Source organism: Harpia harpyja, chromosome 6 (genome assembly GCF_026419915.1).
Source record: "Harpia harpyja isolate bHarHar1 chromosome 6, bHarHar1 primary haplotype, whole genome shotgun sequence".
NCBI classification, from domain to species: domain Eukaryota; kingdom Metazoa; phylum Chordata; class Aves; order Accipitriformes; family Accipitridae; genus Harpia; species Harpia harpyja.
The window spans coordinates 67,596,757-67,610,329 of NC_068945.1; the positions used below are offsets into that span (position 1 = coordinate 67,596,757).

General features: G+C 46.9%; 1 protein-coding gene across 2 annotated transcripts in view; it reads right to left on the minus strand.

Annotated features, from left to right (window-relative positions):
• PLXNA4 (plexin A4) overlaps positions 1-13,573 on the minus strand; it is a 461,691-nt gene that overhangs the window by 83,683 nt on the left and 364,435 nt on the right. For both annotated transcript variants that reach the window (XM_052790137.1, XM_052790138.1), the window contains exons 10-11: positions 10,881-11,081; positions 2,843-2,939 (exon numbers count right to left, since the gene is read on the minus strand). In XM_052790137.1, the coding sequence (XP_052646097.1) occupies positions 2,843-2,939; positions 10,881-11,081 (298 nt within the window). The remainder of the gene's footprint in view (positions 1-2,842; positions 2,940-10,880; positions 11,082-13,573) is intronic.

A 13,573-nucleotide genomic window follows, 5' to 3' on the forward strand; every position in this document is an offset into this window, starting at 1 on the left:
AAACTACCCAGAACTGTGTGCTAAGATGATGCCACTCAGGTTTCCCCCTTAACAGAAATCCTAATAGCAAATCCACAAGGGTTCACTATAAGGCTGAATTTAGGGATTCACAACCAGCCTTTCCCCCTTCTTCTGCTCCAGAAATTCAGTCTGCTTTACACTTCGAAGTACTAAGTTGATCCTCCTCCAATTCAGTCAGCAATGATTAATGCTTAGCTCCATCTTGGGCTGCTAAGTGATTAGCAGCAGTCAAAGCTTTTTTTCCAGATAAAGCCTAAAACCATTGCGGTCCCCCTACAAAATAAGATCATGTTATTTATCCTTGTTTTACAGATGTGTAAACTGAGGCCTGGGTTGCACAGGGAGCCGATAGCAAAAGTCTCCTCCCTGAAGATGGAGACTTGCTTTTTTTCTGTATTTGTGGGTGTGTTGGTGGTTTTCTTTATAAGATGGGGGATTTTCCCTTTGTGCTTCTGTTTTGCTGTGTCAGTAGGTGACTAAAGTCTTGTCCGTGGTTATTACTATACACAATCCCAAAGGTCAAAGGCTTTGGATATGTGTGCTGAAAAGCTCTGGCTGTCTCTTCATACCTGCACCCCAGAAGTCAGCAAGTATTGCCCAATGCAAGGAAATGTTCAGAAACTTTTTATTTCTCCAGGCTGGGTGCAAGAAAAGTTTACAAAACAGCTGTCAATCACAGTATGCTACAGGCCTCCTGGGATACAGACCTTTCCTTAATTTTCTGTTAGACTTCCTCAAATTCGCTGAGTTGTTCTGCTTGCAATGCTATCAGTGAGTATCTCTGTAGGTACTTCAGTAGGTTTGGTTTAGTTTAGCCTTTCAGCCTGCCAGCCCAGCGCATGTGATGCTGGCTATGAAAGTAGTGGCATCTTAGTTGCTTGGAGGCAGTGTACCCCAGTGCAACTGCACTTAGAAAGGCACTGGGTTTAATCCTGCCTCTGCCTCTCCCTCTCAGTTTTCCAGAGAAGAAGGTCTGCTTGTTTGCAGCACTGTCCAGAGCCCTGCCAGGGTTTTGTGTTTGCTTGTAGCCACTACATTTATCCCAGTAAATAAAACTCTGTGTCCTCGAGAGCATGTGGTACGCCTCCATATGGTATATCCATGTGCACATGCCTAAACTCTCCTCTTGGCCCCAAACATGATGGTATCATCCAAACTACTCATTTGGGACAGCTACCAGCCAGTGCCACTTCCCAAATTTTTCCTAGTCATTACTGATAACCTTTTGGGTTTGAATAACCCAAGAACTTGTAAGGGACTGTGCTAAACACTAAGCACCAGAGATGTTTCTTGAGTTCATCCCTGGTCTGGTTTATGTTACCAGCACAGGCATGCCTAAAGACACAATCATCATGATTATGAGATTGATTTTACTCCTACATCACCTAGGACAGCTCAGTACTGCCCAAAAAAAGGTTCACTCTCTTGGTGTGGACCATGTTGTTTCAGGAACACTCAGGGCTATAGTGGTAGCAGAAAACTAAGCAGGACTGGGACAAAACCAGCCAGCTCAAACCCTGATCTTCAACCCACACTGTTAAAGGCTAGCACAGACCACGGCACGGTTTGGGCCCAAGAAAATTAGCACTGTCCTGGCAATGCCTTGGCACAGCTTGGAGAGAAGGAGAGAAGGCAGACAGCTTCAGCATGGAGAGCAGTTGGCTGTGCCACGATGCTGGATGCCAGGGCTAGACAAGGGTCTCCAGCCTGTTGTGTTTACTGAGTGGATTTCACCTTGAAGAGCCACAGTTTTGGGGAGGTCAGCGCAGGACCTTTTGCATTCAGACTGGCTATTTGAACCCACGGGCTATTCGAGCCAGCAGAGAAAGACATCACAGAGGTGGGTGCAGGGGGAGAAGGACAAGAAGGGGTCAAGGGAGAAGAGCTGCCTTCTGTATTGCTCTCCAGCTTCAATGTGGTGTTGGTGGAAACCTCACCCACCACCCCTCAGCATGAGGGTGACTGTGAGAGGAGCATGGGAGTACCTGATGGGAAGAGATGGAGTGGGAGAACATGTGGAAGGTGTCCAAGAAAAGAGACGGTAAAGCGAGGGAGGGAGAAACTTCTGAGAGGTGATGTGAGAAGGAGAGAGTCTGCAGGTCTGAGCTGTAAATGCACAGCAGCAGAGAGGAGAGGCTGCCAGAGGGAAAGGCCTCAGGGTGGCTGAGGGTAATCAACAAAAAGGAAGAAAATGTGAATGGACCGTCCATCTCCAGCAAAAATGCCTGCCTCAGGGTTGTGGCTGGATGTGCAATATCCCTCTGTGAGGGGCACATCAATCCTGGGCCATCGGTGGTAGTTAAACAGAGCCAGGTTCTGGGCAGGAGGTGGTTTTCTGTCCTTTGCCATTATCATTTTATTTTGTTCAGACTTTTCCCACGGCGAGCTGCAGCCTTTCTCCTCCCCCTCTCCCTTCCCCTGTTCATTACTACATTGCCTCTGAGCAGAGAGCGCAAAATCTCCTGGCATGTTAACTTGAAGAGCATCACTGCAGGAGAAATAAAGAGGGGGAGAAAGCTGGAGAAGGAGGGGCATAAAAACAAGACACAAAAATGTGGGGAGAAGCAGGAGGCAAAGATGATGAAGGAAGAGGGAAAGCAACACAAGTGGGAGGGAGAGTCGTATTTCTCAGGTGCAAAGAGAGAAGTGGCGGGGGGGGACACAAAGCACACACACAAAAAATTGGTAATTTGCAGAGTGCAGAGAACAAGTACGCACCAGACAGCACGGGGAGATGGTGGCGGCTTTGTTAAGTGTAGGGAGCAATGCGGCCCGTTGCTAAGGTTACCGCTTCCAAGGACAAGTTGAAATAACTCTTTACCTTTGTTCTGTGCTGGGTTGTCAATGTTGAAATTCCCGTTCCACACGACCGTCAGCTCCACCGGCAGGCTGTTAATCTCCATCCCTTCGTAGGAATACTAGAAGTGGGAGAGGAAAAACAAAAAAACCCCTCAAACCCAGACTTACATGGTGCCCAGAGGTGGTGAGGGGATGGGACGAAGCAAGAGGTGGTGCTGCAAATTATGAACAAGAGAAATGGAGCTGTCAGCTACACCCTTAATCACCAGTACCTGCCAGAAAGCCACGGGATCCTCTAAAAGTTGTTATTCTTGACAGAACAAGCCATGCCCCTCTCGATAGCCTCCTTAGCTCTTAGGTGAATATTCCATGATTTAAGTGATGGGGCTTATCTTGGAAATCTACCTTCTAGGTGTTGAGCATAGCTCTGAAGAATATTTTGCCAACTCTTGGGTGCATCTCTAAGGTGTCCATTATGCATTGTGGGTCTACCATCCGAATATACCTCTGCTGTGTATTCCGTAGATTCTGACTGTGTATGTAAGGTTATCTTCACTAGTGATATTTTGAAGAACTCCTGGAAGCTGAGTGAGGTCTCAGAAAGCAGGGAACAGGCATATCATGGAAATACCTTAAAAGGGGGGAAAATGGAGGTTCTGTGTAATTATAGACCTGTCAGCCTAACTTGGCTTCCCAGAAAGAAAGTACATCAAATTATTAAACAATCAATTTATAAGCACCTGCAAGATGATAAGGTGATAAAAATCAGCCAGCATAGATTTGTCAAGAACAAATTGTGTCAACCCAATCTAATTTCCTTTTTTGACAGGTTTAATGTCTTTGTGGTTAAAGGGGAGGCAGCAGATGTGATTTATCTTGATTTCAGTAGAGTATTTGCTACTGTCCTACAGGAGATTCCCATAAACAAACTAGGGAAATATGATCTAAAAGAAGCTGCCATAAGGTATATGCAAAAGCTGCCAAAAAAAAAAAAAAGTCAAATAATTCAATGTCAGGCTGGAAGGGTGTTTCAAATGGAGTACTGTCCTGGGTCTGGCGTTGTTCAGTATTTTCACTGCTGACTTGGATGATAGACTACAAATTTCATGAATGACACTGTTCTGGGAGAGAGTGCAAGAACATCCAAAAGCAGGGTTAAGAATTCAAAACAAACTTGACGAATTGTAGAACTGGGCCAAAATCAACAAAGTGAAATTCAATACAGGCAAGTACTGACTATTCTTCAATATGAGAAATCAATGCAAACAAATGTGAAATTGGAATGACTGGCCAGCGCTGCAGGAAAGGGTCTGGGGACTACTGAAGATCACAAACAGATTGTGAATCAACAATGCCATACTGCTGCCAAAAACCCAAGCAAATCTCAGTTGGGGATGTACTAGATAGAGTTCGTTACATATGTAAGCCCCAGGAGGCATTTATTTTTCCCTACTCAGAACCAGAAAGGCTTCAGCTGGAGTAGGGGGTATCCAGTTTCCAGCAAATATGTATTAAGAAAGCTATAGAAATCTTCTGAGAGAGTTGGACAGACTTAAACAAACACTTGTCAGGCACAGTCAAGGTACACATATTTGGCCTTAATGAAGGAAATGGAAGCTGATCTCTGGAGGCCCTCTCCACTGGGAAAGCTCTCTGACACATGGTGCTTAGTGTATTTTTTTCAGCTAGATTTTGGTTTATCATAAGCCAGTTCACACAGGGTTCACCCAGTTGCCCGTCAGATCCCACTGCCCACCTCCATCAACAGCTTCCATCCAACACTTCACCAAAAGGCAAAAAGCCTCATAATGGGAGAGGAGGTGGTGGCTTAAAGGACAGAATGAGAACAAGGCAAGAAGGGCAGAGACATTTCATAAGGATTTACCCTCCTGAGATCAGGAATCTGCCACTGCACCGGGATATATAGCGGGACAAACTCCCACTTCTAAAGAAAAAGAAGTTTTCCCCACTACGAGGTTAAATATAATTCAGTAAGCTGTCTGGTTTGGCTGGGTATGTCTTAGAGACCACTAAAGGGTTCCCCATCACTTAAAGTCTCAGTGTGGTTTTCCACAGAGATACCAAAGCTCTGAGCCTTTAGAGGTAGGTTTTTCTGTATCTGTTAATTGCCATATAATTGTGGAGGAAATCATATATGGTGATTTCTCTCCATTACGGCAGAGTGAGTGCTAGCTGCACGGCAATTTCTCTTTGGACAAACTAAACACAATTAGCCACTAATCTGCAAGACCCTGTGATTACGATCTAGTTGTAGGGTATTTATGGGTATAAGCTTTGTGGTTACCATGGAAGTAAACAGCAGCCAGGTTAGCAGAGTCCTCTGCAATAGGACTGTACCCGCCAGTCTCATTCAGTATTAGCATTTTTATGACACTTCTCGGTGTCACTGCCAGCAAGACGCAAGATGATGCAGAGCCGCTTGGACTCACAACACTGGCTTTTCACAGCTTTTTGGAGCTAGGAGCAAGGATGGGGAGACAGGAGTGGGAAGGAGAGCTCCTGCAAAGTAGAGAATAATTAATCTTCTGCCACTCAGGAGCTTTGCAAACTCCTGCTTTGCACAGCACTTTGCAAATGCTGATTGGGAATGGGAAAAAGCATTTATGCAGAACCACTGGTCACCCGTAAGTCAGATAGTTGAGTCTGTAGGTGCCTAAGAAAGCGCTACTTTCTGCCTCAGCAGAGCCCTATGTGCGCGTTGGGATTTAGCTGTTAGCAGAGCCAAGGGACAGGCAGCTGGAGTCCCCAGAGCCTTTCATCCCGCTGAGGCTCCGAGCGCCAGCAGCAGGAGCCCAGCTGGGATTTTAGATCTTATCTGTCTGTGGCACCAGGGGCAAACACATATTAAACTTGTTAACTCAGCAGACTTGATCCAGAACTGGAAACGGATGCGAGGGAATAAACAATGGGATCCCCATGGAAGAGCTCCAAGGATGAAGCCAGCTGGGGGCTGGAACGAGGATGCTCACGCTGCCATGCCCAGCCTGCTCAGACAGCTCGTGGGCTGCACGGCAGCAAAACAGAGCGTTTTGCAAAGTAGCAGTGAGTAAATGCTCCGTCCTCTTCAGACCACAGGAGCTGCTAACTCATTGTGACCCCTGTTCAAAGCCCACTGAACTCAATAGGAGGCTTTGAAAAAGATTCGCTCAGCTGTAACAATAAGATGGAAATATGTTTCAGAGAAGAAAAAAGGGATGGTGTATCGATCTCCAGGACAGCAGAGCTTCCCGGATACTCCTGCTAAGAGCACTCATACCATTAGGGCTTGTATGTTTACATTGCCTTGCACTACTTTCTCCAGCACAGGCAAAAGCACTCAAAAGATGTAAATCTGACCCCTAAGTCTGCCAAATCTGGATTCCCACCATGCAAATCAAATCAAAGCAGAAAATTATGGGCAATTTAGAGACTCAAACTGAGAAAGAGAGGCTGCCCTTCCAGAAAAGCAGACTGGCTCTCATCAGGAAATGGCAAAAAGCTGCTAGAAGGAGCTGTTGTAATTCACAAGAACAGCACAGTGTGTTTTGAACTCCCAGGTACCAGCTCTTTGTCTCTTAAAATCTTTGCTAGTATCAGATACTCCTGCAACATGGGCTGAGCCCATCACATCACTTGGCCATTTTGCCATGTCGTTAGCGGTTTAACATATCGTACCCAAGCTACTGTAAACACATTGACTGTTTGTCTCATGAAGTTCACTACCTTTGGACTGAGAGGATGGCTGCAAAATCACAGCTGTCAGTTCTACAACAGCTATGCAAACATTAGCTGCCCTCATGGAAAGATACTTTGCATTTCAAAAGTCTGTGAATTCCTGGCTCTTTTGGGCATCCCGTTACTACAGGCACCCTGCATTACAGGAACTTATCTTCACAGAACTCTCAGCCACACAGTTTGTGCAAATCCACAGCCACACTTGACCTCTTGCTGCATCCTGCTGGGATGTTGTATCACCGGGTAAAGCCCTTTGGGAGTTTGGCTTGGGCACACTTAGGACGATAAACCAAGAGCGGTTACATTTCCTCTTTGTACCTCAAGCGTGTCCAATAGCGGGGAAACATCTACAGACAAACAGCATTTTAACAGTATTTTAGCGTTAGTCTGTTTTCCCTGACACCACTTTTGTGATTACAGCTCAGGCCTGAGGACTGATTCCTGTACCTGGCTCTGCCACCAACTCCTTGTGTAATCCTGTGCAAGTCATTTAATCCCTCTTTGCATCAATTTTCCAGCCATAAACCGTAGGCAGAAAACTTCTTGCCCACAGTCATCCCATCTCCTTGGACTCTCTGCTTCCCAGAGCTGGGACTGAATTTTTATGTCTGGGTATCACCCACAACAACAGAGCCCACATCATGTTTGGAGTTTCTCTGTGATATTTGAATGCAGATAAGTAATAATAATGCATCATAATAATTGAGAAGTGGATGTATAACTCACAGCCCCATGCTTCTCTTCCTTTGGCCACCCATAAGTGTGTTTTCCCACGATTTCTGTGAATATCTCCTCATTTTTTCCCAGCTCTGTTTTTTGTTTGGGGTTTGTTTTTTTTTTTCATCACTCCCTCCACTGTGTGAGCCACACCACAGAGTCAAACGCCGCTGAGATCTTTTGCTCAAGTGCAATGATGTGACAAATATAACATATTTGCTTTTCCTATTCCTAAGTTACACAGCACTTTTGGCTGTACAATCTCGGGTCTCACGCCACACAGACCTGTGAAGGACTTGAGGCAAATTATCAGCAGGGTTTTTACTGCTAGAAATCAGTGTGCGCTGCCTCTGTGTGCAAGGCCAGGCAATGGGCAGGCTCACACCAAGCAAGAATGTGGGCTTAGTCACTGAAGCAGGTAATGGCAATGATCGTGGCACGGTCAGGTGGGTCATCTCTCACCCATCTCCCTGTTCCTCATGCCGAAGGCTGCTAATATCGGGCTGATTGCAAGTGCTGGGGCTCCCACTGTTTCCCACTGGGGAGATTGCTCTCTGCCCTAATAGATCTAGCAATTTCAGGCATTCCTGCTGATGTTTTTACTTACTTATTTATATGCCTCCTTAGCTCTCCTCCTTTTCATTTCCTCCCATCACTCTGTGTCCAGACTGTCGGCAGAGCTATCATAAGTGCAATAAGGAATGGCAGGCAGGGTCTCTCTGAGTGATAATTGCATGCCTTGGGTGGTGTGATAGAGGACAAAGCCCAGAGCTGAGAGTCTCAAACCACTTGACAAGAACAATAATTGTCCCAAAGCATGCTGCCTGCAGTGACTTATTGCTGTTATCAAATGAAATATCTCCAGGAAAGACAGGGGGAGAGACAGAGCTGGCTACTGACTGGACCAAGCACCTAGGCAGCCTCGGAGCTGGATATGACATTACTGACACACCATCAGATAGGGTGGTCCCACCTGGGTCTCCTTATAGCATCCTTTAACTGAAGTTGGAGCCCTTTAGTAAAGCGCCTGCTTAAGATGGTTCTGATCCCTGGTGTAAATCTTGAGGGACCAGGCAGTGGAGAGCAAGAATTAAGGCTTTTTCCTGATCCTATCCCATATGAAAGCAGGAAAAATCCCGCATTTTGCTGAATTTATTCTGCAAGAGCTGAATTTGAGCTCATCGGTGCCTAGCGCACGATGGGAGGGGGTAGATCTTGAGGCTTATGAAGGAAAACAAGCCAAGAATGATTGCTTAGTCTAGCATGCATCACCAACAGAAAGATCTGCTGGCAGGATAGCATCCCTTCAGGGACACACCATCACAACACATCCTCCCACCCTCCTTTGGACCTTCTCCAAGCCTGCAATGCAGGTGCTACATTCAGTGTCTCATCCAGCAACTCTGCTGAGTAAAAAGCTCTGTCAAAGGGGGCTGATTCAATTTGCAAACAAGCTCATACGGCTGTTTCTAAAGCCAGGTGACCCTTGGAGCAGAGGCTCATTGTATCGCAGTGGCTCCAGACTGAATGCTAATTCTGGCAGGGAAGGAAATAATCATGATGGAGACATATCTACAGCACTCCTTTCCTATTGTCTGTGTCCTCTGCCACCTGCTCTAACAGAGCCGGGGCTTCTCTATTCCCTTTTTGTATCTGTGTGAATGTTTCTTTCTTTTGTCTGGCTCTCCCTTCCACATCTCTTTTTCTCAGTGTCTGGCAAATTCAGAGCAACAATGAAATAACATTTCTCAAGAAAAAAAAAGAACTCAAATCACAGCGTCAAAGTACCTTTGGAAGAAAAGGGAAGAAAAGAAAAGGAAAGAGAGGGAGAGGGAGAGGGAAGGGGAGAGAAAGAGGGAGAGAGGAGGCAGAAAACAGGATAGAAAAGAGTTGAGTTTATTCCAAAATAAGCCTCTCTCCCTGGAGAAGAGAGCGGTCCACCTGAGCCACCACTAAACATGGGATAGGCATCCTACAGACACCACACAGCAGCAAGGTCACGGAGTGCCTTTGCATTAGCCTGAGACTCAGCCCTGCCACCCTGTGCAGCTCAGGATTAGCCTTGAGTGTTCTGGCATGAAAACAATCAGTAAAATCAACATGGTGCTGCCGCAGCACTCGGGCATCCCTTGAGCAAATGCATCTGGGGATTCATCGAAGCCCGCTTGTCTGGTCCTAGGCACTAGCAACTTCTTGAAGCATGCAGGTAGTATGGGAATAGTAACCATTACCTCCCAAACCCAGGCTCATTTATTGGATACCACAAACTCAGATGCTGAGAGGGACCCTCCAGGACTACTGAGGCAGTCACTCCCCTGCTCAGCCCAATTATGCTTAAAATCATCCTAAGATAATTCATGCTGACGCCTATGTGTGCCAGAGAATTCATGACTCTAAAGGATGGCTGCTCTCTTCCCTGATAAGACTCTTTGGACAGATATGTAGACTCTGCCCAGGTCCATATAATACCCCTTTAGCCACAGGCTTTCACATTGTAAAATGAAATATTTTTTTAAAAAAGTGTAATGCCGCCTTAATTTCTCAAGCCATCCATTTCTGTGAAAACTCAAACCTGGATGCTCACAGGCCACTAACCAGTAATGAAAATCAGGGGGAGGGAGGGGGACAAAGAAATAAATACAAGAGTGTCATTGGGAAGTTGCTTGTTTGCAACAGATCATAAAATGTGTGAACTGCCTATAATCTTCAGCACGCTACTTAATGCAGCAGGATATGTTGTGATGGATTTTAACAAGCGCTGCCCGGCATGGAGTGGCAGAGCTGCAGTGAAGTGGCTAAAGCCTGTAATTAGCTCTTTGACTAATAAATCATCTCGTAGTACCAGCAATGATAATGACTCAAATACTCATCTTGGAGACGTGAATCTCATGGAGAAACCTCCAGAGAAGCAGAGACCACCACTGCACATATGCACAGCTCCTGGCAGATGACAGCGTTTGCCCCCCAAACTGGCATTGCTGCGGTGACAACACCGTTGTGACTTCCACAGGCTCCCTGGGAGGGGGTTACTGGTCCTGCACTGCAGATGGGGAAGCGGAGGTGGGCAAAGAGACTTACCAAAGGTCATGCAGTGAGTCAGGGGCTGGAGGAGGGTTTGACTCAAGCCTTCAGCATCTTACCCTTCTTTTGACCCATTACATGCTGGCATTCGTCAGATTGTTTATACGGGGTTTCGTATGTCCCGTCACCAAAACGCCACATATTAACCTTAACTCTCAGGGTTGATATGAACACATGTCCCTTTGGAAACCCTTCTGCACGGACACAAGGATGTGACACTGCGAGGATATGGGCAGGTGAAGCTGATACTAATGCCTATGCGTCATGGCTAAGGTGCCTCAGCACAGCCAAATGCCGCAATCCAAGGGCAGAAGCAACTGCTGTGTGGTGACACCAGCTAGCCTAAAGAGCAAAAAGGGCAGTTTGCAAGCTACCAACCAGCCTTTCCTTGACTGTGGCTGGAATTGGGCAGGCAATAAGGTAAAAAGGGCTGCCACAAAACCCCACATCCCATTAGGGCAGCGCTGTAGGCACTTCTGGTCCTCCTTGGCCCCTGCATCTCTCCCGAGTACGCAGGGCTGGCTCACCGAAGTGTTCTGGCACTGCACGCTGGAGCTGTTGAACCTCAAAGCGGGCACCCGCTGCTCATTGCCCTGGATGTTCAAGATGCATTCGTAGCCTCGCTGGCCCGACTGCGGCTGGGGCAGGTTCTTGGCCTTCAGCGTGATCGGCTTGATCACTTCCACCGGCACCAGGATCTTCTCTGCCTGTAGCAACTGGGGACAGTCCTAGGGAGAGAGAAGACAACGCGCCAAGTCAGCACACGGGTTTCCCAGCCCCAGCTGGAGTCCTCTGCTGCTTCTCAACCTTCCCACTTCACACTTTGCTTCAACCGATTACAAAGCCTTTGCACCTCCCTGGGCCTCCGCCTATTACAAGGGTATTCAAGGTGCATTACCAGGAAGGCTCAGACAAACAGGTGAGGAAGGATTTCTCTTACAGACCATCCTTTCCTATCTCCCTTATTCACAGGACAGACTTTCAACCCTCAGGACCCAAGGAAGCTACCTCTGGTGCTTTTTAATACCTGCTCCATTAACCAGGTAGTGGGAAAGCAATTGTACTCCCTCCAGGGACTTAGCCCAGTCGCAATGCCATGACATGAGAAGTGAATAAAGCAAAAACCTGAGCATAATTCCTTGCCTCCCCAACAGCCAGTGCACCATTGTACAAAAGGCACAGCTCTAGCTTGCTCCAGCAAGACACGTTGTAAGCTACAGAGTCTGGGCTGTTAAAAAGAGAGTTTGTTTTGGCTTAGAAGCGGGCAGAATATTTATTACAGATGGATCCAGCTCCCAAGAAACAACTGTTACACAATGTGTGGAGGTCCCTTGGAAAGGCTTGCCACCATTTCACAAAAGGAGCAATGCTAAATGGATGCTGCTAATCCAGCGCCTCTTGGTGAGTCCCTTGCACAGGTAGAGGTCTGGGCACCCAAAGCTGCCATGTAGAAGGCTGTATTCAAAGTCTCATTAATTTGCACATCTTTAGTTAGAGTAGCAATGAACTGTTTCTTCATAGTACAATCAGACAACTGCAAGCTGTCAAATTCATGTATTCTAGGAAGCTATCAACTCTTTAGGAAATTACTGCAGCATTCGCCTGGCTAATACAAGGCAGTTTGATTTTAAATGGGATCCCTTAAAAAAATGCTACAACAGGCTACAAAACATAAGCATGCCATATGCACAGACTACGCTGTCTTGATCACTTGTGAGTGCCTGGCTGTCCCCTCTTTTAAGTCTTTTCAACTCCTACCTGCCAAGAGGAAGCCTGTCCCTTCTTTTTCTTCTCGGCACTGTTATTGGCACACTGCCTGCTCTCCGTAGAGCACCACGGTAGAGCAGCCACCCTGTCCAGTGCAGAGAGCAACACCATTTCAGCCTGTCTCACCCAATGTTAAAGTCAGGTCCAGTTGGTGCAAGCAGAGACAAGGAACTTACATAAAGAGGTGCAAGCTTAATCTGTAGGTGTGGGCAAGGGATGGCAGGAGGCTGGACTGATCCAGGGCTGGAAAGTAGGGAAAGGGACTGAAGGGCTCAAAAGTGGAATTTACGGCTTACGAGAGTCTAGGAGCTTGTTAGAGCAGATGGTAGAAGCATCTTACTGAAGCAAATAGCTTAGGAAGATAAAGAAATGGATTAGACGTGTAACATCTGCAGTTACACCAACCAGAAATAGAATTACAAGAGCCATCAATCATCACACTGTGGGTATGAGCCGATCCATGGCCAGGGGCAGAAAGAAAATCCAGTAATCACCCAGCACATCACTGCAGTGAAGTCCGAAAGCCTTCCTCAGTCCCCAAAGAGGGTCGGTCTGTCTGTCCTAGTGGGGATGCCAGACTGAAAAGCCCTTCAGGGCAACCTGATTTCTCATCTGCACTTATAGGGTGATGCTAACGGTGTAAATACTTAACAGCTGCTGATGAACTTCAACTGGCTTTGCCCAGGTTAACACCAGAACCAGGACAGCCAAGCACACAGTCACTGGAGCTGGACGGAGGTAAACCATCTTGGGTCTGGTGGCCATTTGTCTGGGCTAATCTGGAACAAGACCTAGCTTAATAAGTGCTACCAAGGACTGAGGCTTAATAGGCCATCACGTTAACCTGGCTGGATGGTGTAAGGCTTGGAGGTGGCAAGCTCACGTGGTACTGCATTGCAGTGATGAGATTTACCACTGCGATTCTCTGCTGTTTTGGGGATCCTGGTGCTGAGCGGCACTTCAACAAGCAGACCCGTGTGAGGAGGCTCCAGGAGTATATGAGCAGTGGAAGTTGCATTACATGTCATCATGCACAAGGCACAGCCAGTGTGGAAAGAGGCTGTGTCTGACCCTCAGGAGTGCTTCAGGAGCTACACACTGTTCCAACACTCTCCGCTCTTGCTGTTGTCCTGTCCCATGTTGAAATGTCCCCAGGGAACTACTAATGCTGAAACACAATGGTTAAAGTGTCACAGAAGTGTTTGCCTTGACAAAAGGGCAAGGCTTGGCAGTCTAGAAAGTCTTTCCAACCTTGAGTCCAATGATCCTACATTATCAAGGCACACCAGCGTTAAGGCTAGCTGCAGGGTTAAGTAGCTACTCAGCATGAGAAAGTGAGGCATAATCTAACCCTGGGTGACTTAGACTTATAAAAACCCAGAGGGCAGGGGAAGGAGGTGACCTAGGCTATGTTAAAACAAGACTGAGAATCTCCAGTTCTGATCATGCCAGC